This window comes from Dermochelys coriacea, chromosome 6 (genome assembly GCF_009764565.3).
Source record: "Dermochelys coriacea isolate rDerCor1 chromosome 6, rDerCor1.pri.v4, whole genome shotgun sequence".
NCBI classification, from domain to species: Eukaryota; Metazoa; Chordata; order Testudines; family Dermochelyidae; genus Dermochelys; species Dermochelys coriacea.
Window position 1 is genome coordinate 31,954,973 of NC_050073.1, and position 22,950 is coordinate 31,977,922.

The 22,950-nt window shown below is 41.3% G+C and overlaps 1 protein-coding gene across 4 annotated transcripts in view; it reads right to left on the minus strand.

The window, feature by feature from the left end:
- The window catches only part of GALNT18 (polypeptide N-acetylgalactosaminyltransferase 18), a 410,017-nt gene that overhangs the window by 229,851 nt on the left and 157,216 nt on the right, over positions 1 to 22,950 (minus strand). For all 4 annotated transcript variants that reach the window (XM_043516561.1, XM_043516559.1, XM_043516560.1 and 1 more), the window contains exon 2: positions 5,831 to 6,023. In XM_043516561.1, coding sequence (XP_043372496.1) covers positions 5,831 to 6,023 — 193 coding nt within the window. The remainder of the gene's footprint in view (positions 1 to 5,830; positions 6,024 to 22,950) is intronic.

Sequence of the window (22,950 nt, forward strand, 5' to 3'; positions counted from 1 at the left end):
AATTTTAGTTACGTTTTTAATTGCTTTTTCGTTAGTTTGCTTCAGTTCTGTTTCCGAACATGGGAAAAATTGAGCTCTTATTCAACGCCCTTCTCAAGTTTTTCCTTTTTTCTCCAGTGGGGGGGGGGGGGAGGAAAAAAAAAGAAAGGGGAAGCTGAGACAAACTGGGTTTACTCAGATTCACCTTTTCTTAATTCTTTCAAACCTTTTTCAGTGAAAAAATGTCTGACAAAGTGATGGATTTCTCTTTTACTATTTTGGTTCTATTTTTTCCCCAACTTTTAAACTTTTTTTAAAAAAAGTTTAAGTCTAAATCAGTGATGGAAAACCACTCACACTTTGTTTTACTTTTCCAACTAGAAAAGTGTGAAAACAGTTTCTTAAAAGTGTGAGAAAACGCTAATCTCATTTTTTAAAAATTTGTTTCACATTCATTCACGTTTTTCTAATTGGGAGGAAAAAAGTAAAAGTGGGAAGATGTTCTCTCCCCCACGTTCTCACATTTTTACTTTTTTCCCCAAGGTTTTTGCCAATAGGAAAAGGTTAGAGCAGGGGTGGCCAGCCTGTGGCTCCGGAACCACATGCGGCTCTTCAGAAGTTAATACGCAGCTCCTTGTATAGGTACCGACTCCGAGGCTGGAGCTACAGGTACCAACTTTCCAGTGTGCTGGAGGGTGCTCACTGCTCAACCCCTGGCTCTGCCACAGGCCCTGCCCCAATCTGCTGCATCCTCGCTCTCCCGCCCCCTACCCCCCAAGCCTCCTGCACACACAAAACAGCTGATCGGGAGGTGTGGGGAGGGAGAGGAAGGCGCTGATCGGCGGGGCTGCTGGTGGGTGGGAGATGCTAGGAACGGATGTGGTGAGGCTGTTGACGTTTCATTTCTTTTCTGTTTGTTTTTTTTATTTTTGTCTTTAAGGGCTGACCACCCTTTATCCAGTTATGGATAAGTGAGGTTCTGTATGTATTCCCCCTCTTCCTATGCTAAACGAGACTGCCCTTCAAAACTGATCAGAACACACACAGAGATTACTTGCTTTCTATCTCAGAAGTAAAATCTCCTGTTCTCTTATAATTTGGGATGACACAGAGGTCATTTGCTTTTTGCCAGTGAAATTGGTAGAAGCTCCCAGGTTCAAATCTCCCAATGTCATCTCCAGGACACTACATACTACCGTAACGCTGACCAACACTAGGAATAGTTACATAAGCAGATGATGAGCAAATGACTCCTCTGCACTAAAGCATCACAAAACATGAATTTAATGGATGTTTCCCTTTTCTCTGCAGCCATATTTACATTCCTTGGCTATCCCATCTGCTCAATCAGCTCCTGGTTTATGATTGTTTCTATGGGCTGGATCCTGCTCCCATTCAAAGCAATCAGACTTTTACCACTGACTTGAATGAGAGCAAGATCAAACCTTAAGGTTCTGATTTATCATGATTGTTAAGCACATGCCTAGCCTTAACTTATTGCTAAATAAGGCCTGTGCTCAGTTACCTTGCTGAACTAGGACCTCGATGTGGTATAAATGTGGAATAGCTGAGTTTTCTAAACAACAAGTCTTTAATATGCAACTAAAACGTTTTCCCTGCAATAGCGAGGGGAACATCCCCGTTGCGCACTTCCAGGGTGCCAAGCTCGGAAAAGAAGTGATCCTACTACAAGCCAAACACTGTTGTACCTTTAGCAACCCCTGTAACAAGAGAAAAGCCACATTTTTTTCCTCCCTCCAGTTGTCCTGCCTCTGATTGTCATGCAAATGCAGCGTTTCTCAACACAGAAAACGCTTCACTGACTGCAGTCACCCATTGGCCTATTCTTTCATTCCACATATGCCTCGTAAAAGAAATTCTGCAGAACATTTCCTCCACAGGGGATCTATTGTGCACCTTTTACCTCCATTCCCCACTCCTCCATAAGCAAAGAAGAAAAAGGACTGAATGTTATCTTTGTTTCAAAGATGTGCTTCAAGGATCAGGCAACAACAACAAAACGTTCCCAACCAGCAGAGTAGAAGCATAATTCTGCATCTGGTCAAAAGAAGACTTGGTGCACAGTTCTGCCATTCCTTAATAACCTAACTTTCAACAATATCTTTCTTGTTCAATGTTTTACATGCAGCAAGCTTCATATGCGCTGCCTGCCCTACTTAAAACAATAAGCACAGCAGAGCTGCAGCTAAACCAATGTGTTATCCCATTTCTGCCTAGAGTAAGGCTGGCACTGCTTTCTTCAAAATGGTTCCAAGCTCACTAGAGCTAGTAGTTAGCTGTTGCCCATGGTATTTTCTGCCAAATATAGACACAGTGCTGACTGACAGATGGGGACTGGGGGGTGGGAGGCAGAGAAGTAAACAGCTAATCACTGATATTCCAGCAGCAGAAAATAACTATCGGGAAGTACTGGGAGAGAAAGATGTGATAGAATCCCCACAGTATTGCTTATACAGTGTGGTAAGTACTGTAGATAAGGACATACACAGCAGGGAACTACTCCAATATGTTATCATTTCAGGAGGGTTGAACACTCCATAGACGTTAGCACAATTATCATCATCATTTGTATTACAACAGCGCCTACGGTTCTCAACTCGGCTTTGGGCTCCATTGTGCTACCACTTTAGAAACACATAGTAAGACATGCATACCCCCAAAGGAAAGCGAGCAGTTTCAACAGGTGAAATTCAGTCCTATACAGAGGCTGAGCACATGGCTAGGTTCAATATAAGTCGCACTTAAAACCTACTTTGAGATATGGCAATTGCTACATCCTCTACTTTATTTGTACAATGATTCTTTCCCATTAACATTGATCAGTTTTCCCTAAAGAAATAAGGACCCCAGGACTGGCCCATTTTTTCCATGTTTAAACATCTTTGGTTCACAAAATCCAGCCTCGGTTTTGTGAGCCCAACTAATTGCAGCCCACATCATTGCAACTTAGACCTCTTAACTGCCGTACGTGTTTTTACATTTAAATATAGGCAAAAACTGAGCCTATAAAACATAAGACTGCTTCTCAAAATCATGTATATTGTATGTGCCTAACATGATCAACAGAGTTGCTGACTCTATGACCCTAAATATGGATGTAGAGCTCCTCTCTTAAGACATCCTACATCAACTGTTCAAACCCTATATGAAAGAGCAGAGAGTCATACTAGCATGCTATAAAAGGAGTTGAAGTACTTGATTAAATTAGGGTCTGGTACAGAGAGGACTTGTAAGAACATAAGAAGAGCATAGTTTGAGGAGAAAACCTAGACAGAAGTTTATGTCTGCTGGTTATTTCGGTTACCAGCAAAGCCAAAACACAGATGGAGGCAAGCTTGGACTACATAAAGTGGATGTATATTTCCTCTTCAGAGAAGAGTAACTATTTTTACTGTTTCAAAAATGTATAAGGCTTTGGGTCTTTCTTGCCACTGACATTTTCAGTGTATGGTATTTGATCTACTGTATGCTAGATACTGTCAGGCAGCTATAGGGGATGCCATTAAAAAAATTCAACCTCACCACCTGTAGTAATTAAATTTACAGTATTATTTCTAGTATTTTTCATTCTCAGTATCTGGAATAAATACTGGCCTAAAGGTAAATACCACTGCATAGTACGTGTTAACTTATTTAATGGTGCTAACTACGCAGGAACGAAATGGAATAGACCAGTGCTCCATCTTGTCTCTGACAATGGACAATATCATCTCCTTTAGAGGAAGGTGCAAGAAATGCTGCAGTGGGTGATTATGGGTAACACATTTCCAGGGACAGATCCCTCCTAACCTACAATAGTTAAAGGTTGATTTATGCCAGGCAAATACCTGTGAAGAACTGTCTAGGTATTAGTCCTGCCTTGAGTGCAGGGGACTGGACTAGATGACCTATTGAGGTCCCTTCCAGTCCTACACTTCTATGAGCCTTTCTATCCCTTCCAAAAGTCTCTTATAAATATTGGCTATTATAACTCTGGATATTTTTGTTATCTATATAAAGTGTCCAATTCTGTTTTGAAATCCTGTTACGTTCTGGGCCTCAATTATATCTTGTGGCAATAAGTTCCACAAACTACTTGTACATTGCCTGAAAACATATTTCATTTCACCAGTATTGAATTTGCCACACTTAATAGAATATTCCGTTGTTCTTGTATTTGGAGAAAGATCAGAAACATCTATGCATCCTGTCTTCTTTAGACCATTCATTATTTTATAGTCATGGATCTAGAAGCATATTTTAAATTTTGCCTGTGCAGAGTTAACTAAGGATTAAAGCTTTCATGGAAATTACAAATACAATTCCTTGTAACCGGGATTTCTTTAAAAATCCCCACAGTAATAATTTTCTCTCAGACATAGTAACACTCATAGTAACACTCTGACTTTTTAATTTTTTATATTTAGAGAGTTTTAAAAAATTAAATTGAAATCCTTGAGGAGCATCATTTCATAAGAAAAAAAAAGCACAAACGTGCTTCTATTCTGGCAAGAACGTCTTGTTAGTCCTACAAGATTTATATTTTTCTAAATTAATTTACAATTGAAAAAAGAAACAAATTGTGCATAAAGATACTGCTAATGGATAAAACTAGAATGCAAATATAATTGCACAGGACTTGATATCTTTTATGTTGCCACCGCATCAGATCTCAGATAGACATTTGTAATATCTAGATTCTGGATTGGTGCTGTGATCAAACCTTTTAATTGATTCTGGATCTTTTTTTTTTTAAACTTATTACTTTATCTAGTATATGGTACAATTTCTGTTTGCTTGTTTTACTTGTTACAACATGTGGTTTAAAGACCTGAATAAGAAGCCAACTGGATTGCTTAATGGGTTGGTAATGAGACAAAGCCATTCATGTCTAGATCACTGGTGCAAACCTAATCCTGGTTTGTATCAGCCAATAGTGATTACTGTAATATCTGTTTGGGTGGATTGTGAGAAATCAATTTCTCTCCATCCAGTTTCCAGTGGACAAGAGTTCACATCAGAAACTTGGCACTTTTGTTTCTAGTGTAAGATGACCTGCCAAGGACTGAGTGATAAGGAGACTCTACCACCTCTATAGGTGGTCCCACCAGAATAGGACCAAGATGCATTACCAGAGCAGTAAAGGAATGTTTGTGCAGCCACTGGGCCCCAGCACCCTGATCAGAGAACAGCCATTCTAAACTCCACCTGGAGTTCCACAGGAGTTCTGCCAAGAGCGGCAACCCAAGAGATGTAATAAATCAGTACATAGCCTGTGTGCACTACCAGAGCTGGCCAGCCTTGTCTGCTTTCTGATCTGTACCAGCCAGCTCTAGACTCCCCAGCTTTGAGAGGACCATTCCAACATGCACTCTGCACAATTCCAGGTGTACGTGCACTGTTGGGCTATCACTGTCTGGGTTCTACTAACTTCCAGTAACTGTAATTCTGATTCATTCACTGTACCAACCATAGCTTCTGAATGGACTGTGGGTTAACACAAAAAAATAAGCAGATTTTTCTCTGATAGATCGGGCTAAACAACAGAGCTCACTGACCAGCTGTGCAGCGTAAGTTACAGCTAGGATTTTCCAGGGGATTTAAGGGAGTTAGGCACTGACTGTCAATGGGAGTTTGCCACCTCACTTCCTTTGAAAATCTCAGCCTACACTTATTTCATAAAGCTGCTTCAATTCAGCCTGGGTAACCCATGCATCAGCACTGTAATGATATAATGTTAGTTTCATAACATTTCCAATTAAAAAGTGTGGGCTTGCTGTAGAACTTGGAAATTATCCTAACCATCGGCATTTTGGGTCAGTTAATACTAAGTTTAATTGAAAGCACTTACCCATTAGGCCTCAGGTCAGGTAGTGGCCTATCCAATGGTAGGCGATCACTCAAGTAAGCATTGTAGCCATAATACTGGAATTGTTTAAGGGCAATGCGTCTGTTTTCAGGACTGAGGTCCTGGCCCCAGTGAGCAAAGAGGGATGAGTCAGTGAAAGCTTCTGCAGGATTTTCTTCCAGCTTTGGTGGAGCTTCTATAAAACAAAACAAAAAAGGAAGGAAGATTTTTAGATCTTTAATTCAAAACAAGCAACTAGTCATTTTTAGAGCAGTATGAGAGGCATTATCTTAGGAATGCAACTTTCTTTGCTCAGAAAACAAAACACTGCATAGAGCGTATGGTTTCAGTTTACTGCAGCCTACAACTTTCTTCAGCCACTCAGCCTTTGCATTCCAGGGTATTCATCAAGTAATATTTTTGTCACCATATAATATTTTCATCCTGTGTGGCAGCATCTGTGCACCTAAATACTATTCCAGTAAGAGAGATTCAGAAACCAGGGGGTGGGGCTCAACATTTTACTGCTGATATGCTTGGCATCTAAAAAGAACTGTATCATAATTAAAAACACAGCATTTTCTCCCAAGATCTAACTGCCCATACAGTCTGTTAAACAGAACTTGTAAGACTATCTGTAATAGACCATCTGATAACTCCAATCAGTGTTACTCCTCTATTCTCAGGGGCCATACACAGCTAAAATTCTAACCTGACAACCATGCTTAAATATTTTCCTATTCTATTAAACACAGTATGAATGAAGGACGCAGTACCTCACCAGCCTTTGATTTGTCATAGTTAATTATTGATTCACAAAAGAAAAGGGCACCGAAAAAGTTCTTCATTTTTCTGAAAGTCCATATAGTTTTTGAACAGCCTCCCTGGAGATGTTAACAAGTACCCAGCTAAATAACAATATCTCATTTTTAATACAGCTGCATTCGCAAATCATAGCTGTTCATTAATGGAAGTCAGAATGTGTCTTTCCAGAAGATTTTAATGGAGTTTTCTGACGTCTCTGTTGCACAGTACATTCATCAGCACTGTCTCCAGAGATGGTACAGTGTCACGCTCGACTCCTACACAATCACCTACAGATCCAAAAGGCAACTTCAACCAGCAAGATGGAAATGTACAAAGAGAAACAGCTTGAGTAAAATGACACTCTCTATCACCTGGGATCATAACTCCCGACATGTGTCAGGAAGCCAATCCTTTTATCTTTTTTAACATAAATGGAGAAGATTAAGCTGTTAGATTCCTGTGAGAAGTTCTTCTTTTTTTCCCCTGACAACTCTGACAAGACACTAATGAAGGTCTGGTTACTTGCATTAGCTTCCAATCTCTGTAAATATCTAGTGTTTCTTAATCTGTCATAAAAAGAAAAGGAGTACTTGTGGCACCTTAGAGACTAACAAATTTATTAGAGCATAAGCTTTCGTGAGCTACTGCTCTAATAAATTTGTTAGTCTCTAAGGTGCCACAAGTACTCCTTTTCTTTTTGCGAATATAGACTAACACGGCTGCTACTCTTAATCTGTCATGGCACTTTGTTACTGTTTGAATGCTGAGATCAGCTCCATTTCACTTCAAGGATGAAAGACATGGTAAGCCCTCAATCAAATGAGAAAACATCTCTGACAGGCCTGCTACCCAACACATCAAGGTGATATCAGAACAGGATACAGAAAGCATGATCAAATATGACTTTGCAATGGCATTTCATTAGGAAAGATCAACTAATTTAGCTTAACAAAGAGTGTCACCTGAAGAAGCTGCAAATTTGAGACAGGCACGTTAATTTTTAACTACCAGTCCAAGAATCATAGCAAAAGATAGTTGTTTCTTGACCATAACTCCCTGATCCCCACAAGTAGTTTCTATGCATACAAATAATCGCATTAACCATAAAAGGACTACTTGCATAAGGATACCTCACATAGCAAGGCCTGCTGAGCCCACAGAATTCTTCCCACAGGTCAATGGGAACTGATGGTGCTCAGCACTTCTCAGAACCGAGTGCATACACCTTGATTCAGGAAAATACTTCAGTACATGATTAACTTTAAGCACATGCTTAAGTTATTTGGTGAATCAGGGTCTTAACTAGCAAATGAGAGAGGAGATCTAGACCAGTATTTATGGCAATTTATTTAGCGTCCATGAATGTGAGTGTTTCCTAAAGAGATTTGCTATTTTCTTATTCATGTGGCAAAGTTATTTCCCTAGTGCTTCAAGTCTCCTTAGCCATGGATATAAACACAAAGGTTTTCAATACTTTCTCAGCTAAATAGACAAAATGTTAAGGCTTTGCATACACAGAATGCCCATTACATTTTAATGTGCAGAACTAAGATAGCAGAGCTGCAGGGCTATGACAGCAAAAAAGACATGAATGAAAAATCACAGAAGAGGTAGGAAGACAGTTAAGAAGAGTAAGGTAAACAGGAATCTGCTTTTAAAAATTCCAATAGCAACTTGAAAAGACCTATTTTAAGGGCCAGATCGTGCACTCAGATAAATGCTAAGCGGACAGTTAAGGGCAGAAATTGGCATGATGTAAATTTTGCATTGCTGAAAGGCATTAGATACATAGCTCTGAAGGCTGAAGTATTATATTTAGCCAAAGGTCATGTACGGGACAAGCAACATCAAGTCAAGCGTTTCCCATATTGTCTTGTTCATGTGCCTCCACCTTGACCAGAAAGGTCATCTCTAATACTGAGAGAGTACTTCTTTTCCAAACTCCTACCTCTGCTGCAGACAATTATTACTGGTTACTTTGGAGGTAGATTTTTGTGACCTGGACATCTTCCTATGCATTGGAATTGGACTGAATTTAACAGCTCATTCACAAACATACAGCAAAACAGTATTCATATGGTAAGAAATTTGCCTCACTATTGGCCACAGGCCAGTCTTAAAACTTTGTGAAGAGGTGAAATGTTGTGCATCCCATTACCTGGATTCTCCTACTTAGAGGCAGGACATTATGTAGCCTTCTCCATGCCTACTGCTCCTGTCCTCTTCCACATCCCTCCTCCCCCTAAACAGACTAATATGAAGATCAGCAATGGAGGTCTGCCTCCAATTTGGGAAACTCTGCAAATATTTTGACAATTGTGTTTTTTATCTGTTACAAAATGCATCCGATGAAGTGAGCTGTAGCTCACAAAAGCTTATGCTCAAATAAATTTGTTAGTCTCTAAGGTGCCACAAGTACTCCTTTTCTTTTTGCGAATACAGACTAACACGGCTGCTACTCTGAAACCTGACCTACAGGAGTATCACAATCTTCTAATCTTTGTAACTGATACCTTAATCAACAAATTCAAGACAGAAAATTCCACTGAATACAATGGGTTAGTCTTCAAAAGGTGAAAAGCAAATATGAACAATTCACACTGTAAGAAGCTGACATTTCTGAAGTTATACATGAAGACTGTCTGCCCTCCTCCTCCCCATCCCAACATTTAAAGAAAAAGGTTGTGCTAATCTGGATTTCTCCAACTCGGACATGTTGTCTTTGAAGGTTTCGAAGTTTATATTCATTTATTATACTTCCAGCGTATGGCTGACCAATATATGATCTAATCTAAACATCTCTTGCAAGCCAAAAAAATAGCCCCCAATAAAGAAGTTGTAATTAAAAGGATGAGATCTGAGGTAACAGACAGATGCACCTGCATAGACTTGTAGCTACCAGACAGTTCCTTTCCCATACAGCTTCAACCCAAGTAATCAAATACTGTCCTCACATTCACACTCAGCATTCACTGAATTTCAGCAAACATTGCCAAAATAGTATTTCCTGAAGAGATTCACTAATCTCTTGCTATTTCTTAATTCAAGCAGCATTCGGCAATCAAAAAGTTAGGACCAAGACTCTTGTGCTACTGGATAGCTCTGATGATAAAAACTGTTTTCAAAACTCTCACAAATCACTTGACCGTTTTTCATATGCTGAGCGACCACTTCATTTCACTGTGAGTATAAGAGGAAAAATAATAATGCTAGTAAAAAATTTATTGGTTATTGAATTCAATTGGATTTGAGCATGAATTTCTAATGGCAGAATTTGTCTCCCTTTATTTGGCTGAAAGTACTCAGGTAATCGAATCATAGGACTGGAAGGGACCTCGAGAGGTCAACTAATCCAGTACTCTGCACTCGTGGCAGGTCTAAGTATTATCTAGACCATCCCTGGCAGGTGTTTGTCTAACCTACTCTTAAAAATCCCCAATGATGGAGATTCCATAACCTCCCTTGACAATTTATTCCAGTACTTAACTACCCTGACAATTAGGAAGTTTTCCCTCATGTCCAACCTAAACCTCCCTTGCTGCAATTTAAGCCCATTGCTTCTTGTCCTATTCTCAGAGGTTAAGAAGAACAATTTTTCTCCCTCTTCCTTGTAACAACCTTTTAAGTACTTGAGAAGACTAAGAGGAGACACGATAACATTTTTCTTTTCCAGACTAAACAAACCCAATGTTTCCAATCTTCCTTCATCGGTCATATTTTCTAGAACTTTAATCATTTTTACTGCTCTTCTCTGGACTTTCTCCAATTTGTCCACATCTTTCCTGAAATGTGGCACCCAGAAGTGGACACAATACTCCAGTTGAGGCCTAATCAGCGCAGAGTAGAGTGGAAGAATTACTTCTTGTGTCTTGCTTACAGCACTCCTGCTAATACATCCCTGAATGATGTTTGCCTTTTTTTTTTTTTTCTTTTTTTTTTTAACAACAGCATTACACTGTTGACTCATGTTTACCTTGTGGTCCACTATGACCCCCAGATCCCTTTCCTAGTACTCCTTCCTAGACACCCAACATTTCTTAATAGCTTTATTGTCCAATAAAGCCAAATCTTATTAAAAGGTACAGAAACCACTTGATTCAATGAAACTCCCGTACCGTCCTCGATAAATATCCTCTGTAGCGGTTTTATCTGGGCTTCAAAAAAAAAAAAAAAAAAAAAAAAAAACACAAAACAAAAAAACAAAAAAAGATACAAAAAAAATATGGCTTGCTATTATCCTGGTAAGGTTAATGTTCTTTTAGTAGCTTTCAATGCCGCATTACTAATTTGTAGTTATTTTTAGTAAACTGGGCCCCAGGTTGTAGTTATGGCCTGCAAGCTGGAATTCTCAACAAACAACAAACAGGATGGGATTCCTCTCTCGATTTGCCACACAGTTCTCAGGTTTTAATGGACCAGGTGATTCAAGGGTTTTTTCTCTATTCTAGCAAGGAGAGGAACTATTGCATTGATGTGGCAGGAATGTGAGTATGAGTGCAGGTAGCTTTTCCCTGAAGTTACAGCCAAATACATCACTGTGTAAAGCCAGAATAAATGGGCTTTGCACAGATGTACGCTACAGTAATCGAGATGATGGAATTCCCATCTACACTTTTGTTCTGGAAGAAGCTGCTGTGTTTCCTCTCTCTACACCTTTCCACGCAGAAATTAGCCAGCATGCCTGCATAGTCATCGATCCACTAGTCACCTCTCTACTCCCAAAAACCTGTGTCACTGCTGAGAGTTACCAGAAAGAATCTCTCACATACAGGGGTGTGTGTAGTCCCTTCACGTAACTCTTCTGCACTGTGCCAGCCCTCCGTTCCTGCCTCCCACCCACACAGAAGATGGGAGGGTGCTTCCCCCAGTGCAGACACACAGACAAGCACTAGCTCTGTTCAAACTAGCATGCAAAAAATAGTACTGTGTCCATGGAAGCTCAGGCTAGCCACCAGAGTACATACCCAGTGAATTGGGCTGAACTGTACTCAGATGGCTTGCCCATGCCACCCTGTGGCTACACCACTATTTTTAGCACACTAGCTTGAGCAGGGCTAGCACATCTCTCTATTCACACTGGGAAGCATCCTCCCACAGCTGCACAGATGTGCATTCACTCTCTAAGCCATTCTGTGGTTAGGGGTGTGGTTGAAACAGTATTTTGACCAAATGACATATGGACCACCTAAAAACTCCATTGATCACAACAGTCCACTGATCACAATAGACACTATTTTATTTACTGTATAACGAAACTTTTAGCTCGTATCTGATAACTTCATGGATTACTTTTCAAGTGATATATGGCAATAATTACAGAATTCTTATACCCACCTACTCCACATTTATATGGACTAAAAGATGTTCTTCTTGGAAGTTATAATGACTCTGCATTTATGAAGGTCCTTTAACCCAACCTTCTCCACAGACATCACTAATCTCCCAAAAACAAACTTCCCACATGAAGCCTCTGAACAAGAGGAGAAACAAAAGCAAAATTAACTCTATTCTTATTAGTTAGATTTATGACAGTAGCACTTAAGAGCCTTAGCTATGGACCAGGACCTCATTGTGTTAGGTGCTGGACAAACAGAACAGAAAGAGTATGCCTGCTCCACCAGCAAGAGGTGTGTTTGTCTTACTGAGCCAAGTAGCCGTGCGATCCTATTATACTCTCCATTTCCCTTCTTTTCTCTTCCCCCATTTTTGGGTCTGTTTATTACCTTATTCTGTCCTCTCAATTTTAGCTCTTCCAGGTAGGGTGTCTCTACTTGTGCCTATGAGGCACCCGCACAACTGGGTGCTCAAAAAACATACAACTGTAAAGTTTTCAGAATAGGGACATTGAGTGAAATTTCACTCACTGACTTATTTGTCTGGAAAGATCTGTGCATGTTTATGGTATCATTTAATAGTTAATAACTGATCTTACAAACTATATTTAGGAGTGGCTTTGCCCACTACTGATATCTAACCACCTCTGGGAAGGGACAGGGAAATCAGTTAACACCACACAACAATGTTAGGGACTGTTTAAGAAGGAAGTGAAGAATATTGTACCCAATTGCAATTAAAGTATTTAGGGACAGTAAGCAAAATGCAATTATCCAAGTTGAAACATGCCCAAAACTGCCAAGGGATTTTTCTGACCCATTAGAGCAGACTTCACTTTTACACCTCATCTGAAAGATGCTAACCTCAGCAGCACACTGCCATCCAATATGGAAGGCAGTAGTTTACGACGCACTAAGAAAGATAGAAAACCTCTGCTTAGTCACTAGTTTAATTTTGTGCTGCAGCTACACATTCCTTGTTTATTTCCCGTGCAAGCACTGATCCACTCCAACCAGGCTTGGTTTCTATTTTCTGAGAATTATCACAACTTCAGCTACTGCTTAAAGTTTGGCCCTCGTTGGTGGGAAATATGTTAGTGGCCTCAATTTGCTAATGGATGACTATAATCACTGACAACTGGCACAATTATAAGCAGCCTTAGCAGACTGAGTGAGTATGGGAACTGACCTACGTTCTCACTTTTATGGAGGAAGCACCACTGAAGATGTTGATGCATATTGGCAGTAATGCAGATACAGGGTAACATTTTCAGAAGCATCTCAGTGACTTAGGCCTGGTCTACACCAGGAAATCCACACCCCTAAGCAACGTAGTTAAACCAACCTAACTCCTGGTGTAGACAGCACTAAGTCAATGGGAGAATTCTCCCATCAACCTAGGTACTGCCTCTTGGCATAGGTAGTGTCTTCACTGAAGCACTACAGTAGCGCAACTGTACCACTGCAGTGTTAAGTGTAGACAAGCCCTTAAAAGCCTAAGTCCCATTGATTTTCATTCTGACTATGGCACTTTTGAAAGTTTTACTTGGAATCTTGCAGTTGTCTGTATTGTACCCTGATCTGTCCACAAAAGGCTTTAACCTTCCAGGATTTTAAAACAAATTAAAAGAAAATGGTCTCTCATTCAACATGCAGTTATGGTTGACAATTGTTTGGCTGGCAAAAGAATTGTTGAGACAGCCTTGAAAAAGAACAAGAATAACTGAGCTCATAACTTCACAAAGTAGAAATACTGCATGTGCTCTATTGTCTTCTGTGCTGCATCATCTGGAATAATAATGTTGCCATCACTAGTCATTCTTTTCTGTAAATTATTTATTTGCTTAAGCTATACAATGTATCACTTTCCCCCAGTTTATTATTTATGCTAAATTGGTTCTCTCTGTTGACATGTTTTTCCAGTATTTCTCCATAAGAAATACTATTTCACTTTGAATTTTCATCATACAGAAACTGGGGTTTTTTAATTATTACAAATGCTGTTCTAAAAATAGCGCAATAAGTTCTCGAAGTTAAGCACCAACAGAGGAAATGCGTGTGAAATTTGCAGCAGAAAGGTCACTAATAAAGAGTTGGGATTATGGTGTAATGTTGCAAAGCTATAGTAATTAATTAGAAGCAAAGGTAATATCACTGTATGATGGGCTAGTGAGGCTAGCAAGGCCACATATACAACTAGAAGTACACGGTTTCAAAATTCCATCTCCTGTCAGGCTGCTGCTGAGAAGAATGAAAGTAAAACACAATTAATACAGAAGTAGACTGGGGTAATTTTGCTCTTCTCCCCAGATGAGCTCTTCTAGGCACATGATGATTAAGGCTATAATTTAGTCACAGAGGTCACGAATTCCATGACTTTACCGGACCACCATGACTTCTTCAGCTATCAGCAGCTGAAGCTGTGGCTGGAGCCGTGGCTGGGACTGGAACCAGGGCTATGCTCCCCACATAGCCCTGTGGTGGGGGGTCTTTGCCGCGGCCATGCGCCCTTGCCCCGCGGCTTCTGTGGTGGGGGGCTGCAACTGGGACTGTGCACCTTTTGTCGCCTCTGCCGTGGCTTGTATGGTTATTTTTAGTAAAAGTCACGGCGACAAACAAAAATTCACAGTGCCATGACTTTTACTAAAAATAACCGTGACACAATCTTAGCCTTAATGATAGTATATTGAGAAGCATCCATTTTTGCCCAGCCTCATGTAAGCGGACCCTTGCTCCAGAAGGATTGCCATAAACTGGATTGCCAATCAAATAGGAAGATCAAGGGGGAGAAGGCAGCATCCCCAGGATAAAGAGATGAAGTAATAAGGCTGAAAAAGCATCTAAAACCAGAGAATTAAACAAGACATTGCCCCCTAAAAACTAACAAATGAGGGATATAATGAAGAACAACAATAACATGCGGCGCAGCAAAAACATCAGCTAGTGTGGAAATGCCTTTCATGGTGTTAGAGCAGCTTTCCAAGTCATGCTCTGTATGATTACACTGCTGATTTTAATAAGTGTCAGTAACAAGAAAGGAAAGACCGTAGATTCAGAGTTTTCTCTGGCTTACAAGAAGATCTGCATTTCAGCTAAAGACAGATAGGCAGGGGTTCTCAAAACTTCATTGCGCCACAACCCCCTTCTGACAACAAAAATTACTACATGATTACTATATGGGGGGGGCGCAAAGCCAAAGCCCAAGGATTTCAGCCCCAGGCAGGGAGCCTGTAACCTGAGCCCCACCGCCCAGGGCTGAAGCCCCCAGGCTTTGGTTTTGGCCCCAGACCCCAGCAAGTCTAAGCCAGCCCTGGTGACCCCATTAAAATGGGGTCCTGACCCACAGTTTGGGGTCCACAGGTATAGAGGAATGCCAGCTATTTAACAAACCTAAGCAAATCCATGTGTAGTATGTTCTTTGCGAATGAAACACATGTTGGAACAGGTGCCTGTATTTGACCAAAGAAGCCTTTGATCACATGTTCTTTTCCCTGCTCCATTTGTATTTTCAGTCTAGAATTGAAAACAAGGAATATATGGTGATTAAAACTACAGTCTAAGAATCAAGTTCTTGCCCAAGCTCAGTGGAATGAGGATGTAAATCTAAGTGAACTGCCATGAAAGACAAATCAAACTTCAGCCCTTTTTGTCAGAGATTTTATAATTGTGTCAGTTGTCAGTGATTTTTTGATCTTTAGCAGCCTGAGATTTGGAAAGTGAAGATAAACTCTTGTTTCCAGTGTTTTTGTATCTGTGTTGGTCTCAGAATATTAGAGAGAGAAGATGAGTGAGTTATTTTTTATTAGATCAATATCTACTGGTGAAAGACCTTTTGAGTTTACAGAGTTCTTCTTCAGGTCTAGGAAAAGTATTCCCAGTCTTACAGCTAAACACGAGGTGGAAGAAACTGTTTACAATAAGGCATAAATACATGCTGAAAGAGATCATTTAAGGTGAAGTGGGCAGTTAACTCCTCTGTAGTTATAAGACAGAGAAGGGGTTGTGGGTTACAAATGAGTAATGAGCCATAAATCCAGTGCTTTTATTGAGTGCAAGATTTTTAGTGTCCACCGAATTATTAATTTAAGCTCATAAATTCATCTTTTGAAGGTGTTGTGCAGATTTCCTTTCAGGATGAGGACTGAGAGGTCAGATATGGAATGATCATTTTATGAGAAATGTTCGCCCATGGGCCAGTCCTTGCTTACCAACAGCCCCCCAACCTGAAGCAAATACTCACCAGCAACCACACACCACACAACAGAACCACTAACCCAGGAACCTATCCTTGCAACAAAGCCCGTTGCCAACTCTGTCCACATATCTATTCAAGGGACACCATCATAGGGCCTAATCACATCAGCCACACTATCAGAGGCTCGTTCACCTGCACATCTATCAATGTGATATGTGCCAGCAATGCCCTCTGCCATGTACATTGGTCAAACTGGACAGTCTCTACGTAAAAGAATAAATGGACACAAATCAGACGTCAAGAATTATAACATTCAAAAACCAGTCGGAGAACACTTCAATCTCTCTGGTCACTCGATTACAGACCTAAAAGATGCAATTCTTCAACAAAAAAACTTCAAAAACAGACTCCAATGAGAGACTGCTGAATTGGAATTAATTTGCAAACTGGATACAACTAACTTAGGCTTGAATAGAGACTGGGAGTGGATGGGTCATTACACAAAGTAAAACTATTTCCCCACGTTTATTTCCCCTCTCTCACCTCCCACTGTTCCTCAGACATTCTTATCAACTGCTGGAAATGACCCACCTTGATTATCACTACAAAAGGTTCCCCCCCTCGTCCCCGCTCTCCTGCTGGTAATAGTTCCATTGCTGAAACTGACTGAGGCATGAGAGGACATGATCTACTAGCTTCTGTGCGAGTTAGAGAGTATAGTGATTGTCTCGTTTCACCCACAAAGTTATTATTAGACAGTTAAGTACACTGGATGAATGCAGCCCATTGGCAAAGGCCTGTGTAGGACCAATGGATCTTGAAAGGTTTGCTGTGTGGGACATTAATCAGTGTAGCAGTGGAGATATGTCTGCAGATTTTGCATCTGCTGTTATGGCAGGGTCTGGTGCTACTCTGAATTAGTGTGTCCTGGCCTGTGGAAAGCTTGCTTCAGATGACAAACTTGGCAGGTTGTTTCAAGGCAAGAAGAGGGGGTTCAGGAAAGATTTGTTTTAAGGATGTGTCCCCACTAAATATGGGTTGTAATTGTTTAATGATAACCCAAGTGTATTCCAGTGTGGGGTGGTAGGTGACAAGGGGTAAGCAGTCATAGGAGGGTTTTTTTTCCATATTGAAGCAGGTTCTCTTGGGGTATTTGGGTGGCCTATTAAATGATGTACTCTACTTCTGTGGTGGAATGTCCTTGTTTGGTGAAGGTGGTTTAAAGCATGTTAAGGTATGCATCCTGGACTTTCTCCTCAGAGCATGTTCTGTTGTATGTGACTGCCTGGCTACAGATAACAGAATTCTTCATATGTATGGAGTAGTTACTGGATCTGTGAAGGTAAGTGTGGTGATCCTTTGGTTTGTGTACATAGTTTGCTGTAGAGTTCCATTGCTGAAGTTGACTGAGGCATGAGAGGACATGATCTACTAGCTCTAAAAGCTTAAAGGACATGGTGACCAGAAACAATCACTTTCAGTTCACCAACTGCAGGTAATACTTCCTTTGTCCAATAAATCATCTAGTTTTAAATGCAAAACATGTTTGTTAATTTTTTTTCCCTTATGTACCCAGCACATTTAAGGTAGTTTTATTTAACTAAATAAACAGTTTTAAAATGCTATTTTTATGCATTAATTGAATTTCAATTTCCATCCAAATGCAACTTAACAAAAAATTAATCTAGTAACTAAGAAATGCATTCACCATATTCTATCAAAATAAAAATGTAAAACTTAATATGAAATAGCATAAGCTTAAATAAATATGAATAGATGTAGTTTATCCTCTAGTTAGCAAAAATAAGTACCAAATTTGTGTAAAGGCTATATTACATTGCAAATCTACATGTTTTAACGATTACCAACAAATGAGAAACTTTTCTTTACGAAACTAACTAATATATATAAATGCAAAATAATTAAAATTGATTTAAATCAAGATTTTCTGCTTGGTGATTTAAATCTTGATTAAAATTGGTGATTTACACATCACTGGTTTAAAATCAATCCACTGTGTTTTGAAAGCTCACTCCACACAGAACTCACTAATGAAGCCACCACCAGCTGAAACAAGGCTTCTGAAATTTGGGAACAACCTCCATGTTTTTATTGGTTTCAGAGTAGCAGCCGTGTTAGTCTGTATTCGCAAAAAGAAAAGGAGTACTTGTGGCACCTTAGAGACTAACAAATTTATTAGAGCATAAGCTTTCGTGAGCTACAGCTCACTTCATCGGATGCATTTGGTGGAAAAAACAGAGGAGAGATTTATATACACACACACAGAGAACATGAAACAATGGGTTTATCATACACACTGTAAGGAGAGTGATCACTTAAGATAAGCCATCACCCACAGCAGGGGGGGGGAAGGAGGAAAACCTTCCATGGTGACAAGCAGGTAGGCTAATTCCAGCAGTTAACAAGAATATCAGAGGAACAGTGAGGGGTGGGGTGGGAGGGAGAAATACCATGGGGAAATAGTTTTACTTTGTGTAATGACTCACCCATTCCCAGTCTCTATTCAAGCCTAAGTTAATTGTATCCAGTTTGCAAATTAATTCCAATTCAGCAGTCTCTCGTTGGAGTCTGTTTTTGAAGCTTTTTTGTTGAAGTATAGCCACTCTTAGGTCTGTGATCAAGTGACCAGAGAGATTGAAGTGTTCTCCAACTGGTTTTTGAATGTTATAATTCTTGACGTCTGATTTGTGTCCATTCATTCTTTTACGTAGAGACTGTCCAGTTTGGCCAATGTACATGGCAGAGGGGCATTGCTGGCACATGATGGCATACATCACATTGGTAGATGCGCAGGTGAACGAGCCTCTGATAGTGTGGCTGATGTGATTAGGCCCTATGATGGTATCCCCTGAATAGATATGTGGACAGAGTTGGCAACGGGCTTTGTTGCCAGGATAGGTTCCTGGGTTAGTGGTTCTGCTGTGTGGTTGCTGGTGAGTATTTGCTTCAGATTGGGGGGCTGTCTGTAAGTAAGGACTGGTCTGTCTCCCAAGATCTGAGAGAGTGATGGGTCGTCCTTCAGGATAGGTTGTAGATCCTTGATGATGCGTTGGAGAGGTTTTAGTTGGGGGCTGAAGGTGATGGCTAGTGGCGTTCTGTTGTTTTCTTTGTTGGGCCTGTCCTGTAGTAGGTGACTTCTGGGTACTCTTCTGGCTCTGTCAATCTGTTTCTTCACTTCAGCAGGTGGGTATTGTAGTTGTAGGAATGCATGATAGAGATCTTGTAGGTGTCTGTCTCTGTCTGAGGGGTTGTGCTAAAAGGCAGTGGTTCCAGGTAGCTTACAAACATGGGCGGCAAGTGAAGCTTCCCCATGGGAAGGCTAGCCCACTTTCCCACCTCTTCCGGCCAAAGGTCACACTTCCTGCTCTCAGTCCACCATGGTCCACAACTCCACCCCAGTTCCACCCCCACGCCGCCTCTTCCCCCTGCTTACTCGTTTCTGACTTCCCCCAAGCTGTGGCCCCAAGCCCTGAAAAGCTCTGTGCCACCGTGGCAGGGAGCAATGGACCCTAGAGCCCTAGGACTTGGAAGGGGAGATTTTTCCACGGGTCCTAAATTGGCTGGGTCCCCTGGGCATGGGCCCCACGGGCTCATGTGGTAATCTGCCACTGCCCGTCCCCCAGCAGTGCGAGGTTTGGGGAGGCTAAGACTCCCCTAGCCTTCATTATGTGTCGCTCACACTTAGAAGGCTGTTAATACAGTGTAAACCATGGGGAAAAGGGTTAGCAAAGGCACAAAAATGGAGTGCAAACAACTGCAGTGGTAGTGCTTCCAACAGAGGGGTTGCTTTACTTCTAAACCCTTCCCCAACAAAAGTCTCTATGCCGCTGACAGGGGATTAATATTAATTTAGTTTTTTCTTCTGCTAACTAGATTTTTTTCACTTTTTTTATTTGATACAATAAAAATATTGAACCAATCAATTCCTGAGGCCAAAGCTCAAACTTCCTCCCAGTAAAGCTGACCTCAAAGGGAGATTACCTGAGTAAGAACTATGTATAAACTCTGGACCAGATTCTGCCACCCTTGCTCATGAGTAGCCTCTTACCTCTACAGATAGCGCCAATGAAATCAATGGGACTATGCATGGAGAAGCATTATGCAAATAAGGGTATCTGAATCTGACCTAATATTTTAAATAATTAATAGGTATCTCACTACACTCTAGAGGCTCAATCTATATTCATTCTTTGCACATCCAGAAGACCCACTGAAGTCAGTGGGCAAATTGGGTATGCAAGGAATGCAGGATCAGGTTCTTCTTTTACGAAAAGCAGACTGTCAAGGAGCTGTACTATTATCATTAGTAATAGCATTCATTTAATATTAGGCCCAGTTCAAGAGGAAAACACCAAAATCTCCTTCATAAAAATATTGCCATTGTTCCCAGTAGTGGTGCTAATCAATGCCACTGTTCAACAATTCTCTGCAAGGCTCCCTCCTTGTAAAAAACAAAAACAAAAACATATAAACCTGAGATGAGTCTGATTTTGATGATACAAAGATCCAGGAGCTCTTTGAATTCACCTGGTGAGGTTCATATTATCAGGTTGCCTCAACTGTGAAATAATGGGATGAGTTAATACATTGCAAGAGGCTGAAAAGGGAATATCAGCATACGCCCAACAGCAATCTAATTTCTTGGGTAGTAAAAGTATAGCCTGGGTGTGTTGGGTTTTCATTTTTAAATAATAAATGTAGGGTGTTGCTAAAAAAGAAGGCAGCCTCTGTAAAGATCCAACTACCCTCCTTGGGTAAGTCTTTGCAAAGAACAAGCTTCTTACAAGCATGGGGGCAAATCCTGGCCCACTTTGCGGCTCCTCTGCACTACCACTGCAGTGCAATGGAGCCATAAAGCTGAGGATTTCATGGGATGGGGAATCCATGGGTGGAGAGCCAGCGTAGCTAAGGGCAATTCCAGCTTCACCCAGCACTCCCCCTAGACACAGAAATGGCCAACAGGCAGGTTGGGGATATGGCTGGACTATCCTGCACAGCAACAATCCCTACGCAGTGCAATGGTGCCTGGAGGGCCCTCAGAAGTTGGCATAATTTAGAGCAGTCCTAAACCTGAAGCAACCCCCAACGGATCCCAAGGGAACACAAAGGTGCTATACAGCCATCTTTGCTCCATTCCCACTCAGGACCTGGGCCCGTGCCAACTGGAGTTCAACCAGACTTAAGAAACATGAAGGAGAGCAAACTGTAGCTTGCATCAAGATGTTCTGCCAGAGTAACCGAACTACAGTTCTAGAAATAGCCCAATGGAATATGGGCTAATTGTTCTTCAATTGCAGTATGGCAGCACCACTGCATCACAGTCTTCCTTCCCACATGCTTTGGCCCTTAAACCAGTTCAGCTCTCACTCCTGTGACAGCTGAAAAAGTTTAATGGATGTTCATGTCTGCACCACAGCAGTACAAAATATACCGGCTTGTGTTAAATTACATGGTGATCCCGTCAGTGCCAGGGCTGAGATTCAAACCCTCCTCTGTTTTTCCTAGTTAACAGGGACTAATAAAGCCACCCCTTCTGGATGTGCTTAAAGAACACGCCTTCAGAGAGAGCCCCAAGGATCAGGTCCATTGAAACATGGTATTACTTAAAAGCACAAACCTCAAAGGGGAAAATGTGAAAATATACAGAAAATGTATGAGTGAGAACTAAATAAAAGGCTACAGTAATGCTGGTAGAAAGCTGATTCAGAAAGACAAGTAGAGTTTTACCCAGGGAGGGGCAGATCATGTCTCACCCTCAGCGGGTGTGGAGGAGCGAGTGCATGGTGTAAGGAGCCTTCCTCCACATATTTATAGGACAGGTGGAATTGCAGATCTTGCCCTTAGGGGAACAGAGTTACTGCTTCATCCCTACTGCCGCTGGGATGCAATCTTGTCCCACGATTCTGCTTCCTTTCTGCACTGGGGCAGGACTTGCTAGCAGGGAGGAGCAGGATGCCACTCCCACGTTCCCCAGGCAGCTGAAGATGTTCCACCTCAAGGGAGGCAGACTACCTCCTGATGGCTCCCACAGGCATGGTGTGGCTCTGGACACTTGCTCTGGTCTATGCCCAGTAGATATGATCCATCCCTAAACACACAGTTCAGTCTCTTTGAGATATCAGCTGACACGTGTTTCTCCAGAGGCCAGCTCTTCTTTCCACTTGTAAAGAGAGAGAGAGAGAGAGAGACAGCTCATTGCATAGTCTGGTTAATTTATATCTTCGCACCACTTCTTTCTCTCTGGGGGTATGCCTACACTGCAGCTAAGAGCGTAGCTTCCCAGCATGGGCAGACTAACACACATTAGCTCTGCTGGAGTTAGTGCGCTAAAAATTGCAATGCGGCTGCGGCAGTACAGGCCGCGGCTCAGACTAGCCACCTGAGTATGTACCCAGGGAGTTGGACGGGTTTGTACTTGACTGGCTAGCCCGAGCCTCTACAGCCACACTGCTATAAAGACATAGCATTGGAGGCTCCAAACAAGTCTGGTGATCTTCTGTCAGGCTTTCCCAGTTGGTTAATTTTAAAAACTTACCTCACTGTGACATCTACCTTTTGATAAAGTGTGAATCCAATGGACCTTACTGGACTAAAGGCCTTCACATTCTTGCTAGCGGCACTTATTTTAATTGCAAATTTAGGGCCAAATCATGACCCAGTTTAAGTGGCCACATAGAAATGTGAGGGATCATAATGGCTCCATGGGGCTGATAAATACCCTGGCATTTATGGGTGGGAGTGGACAGGGAACATGTAGATCCCTTGGC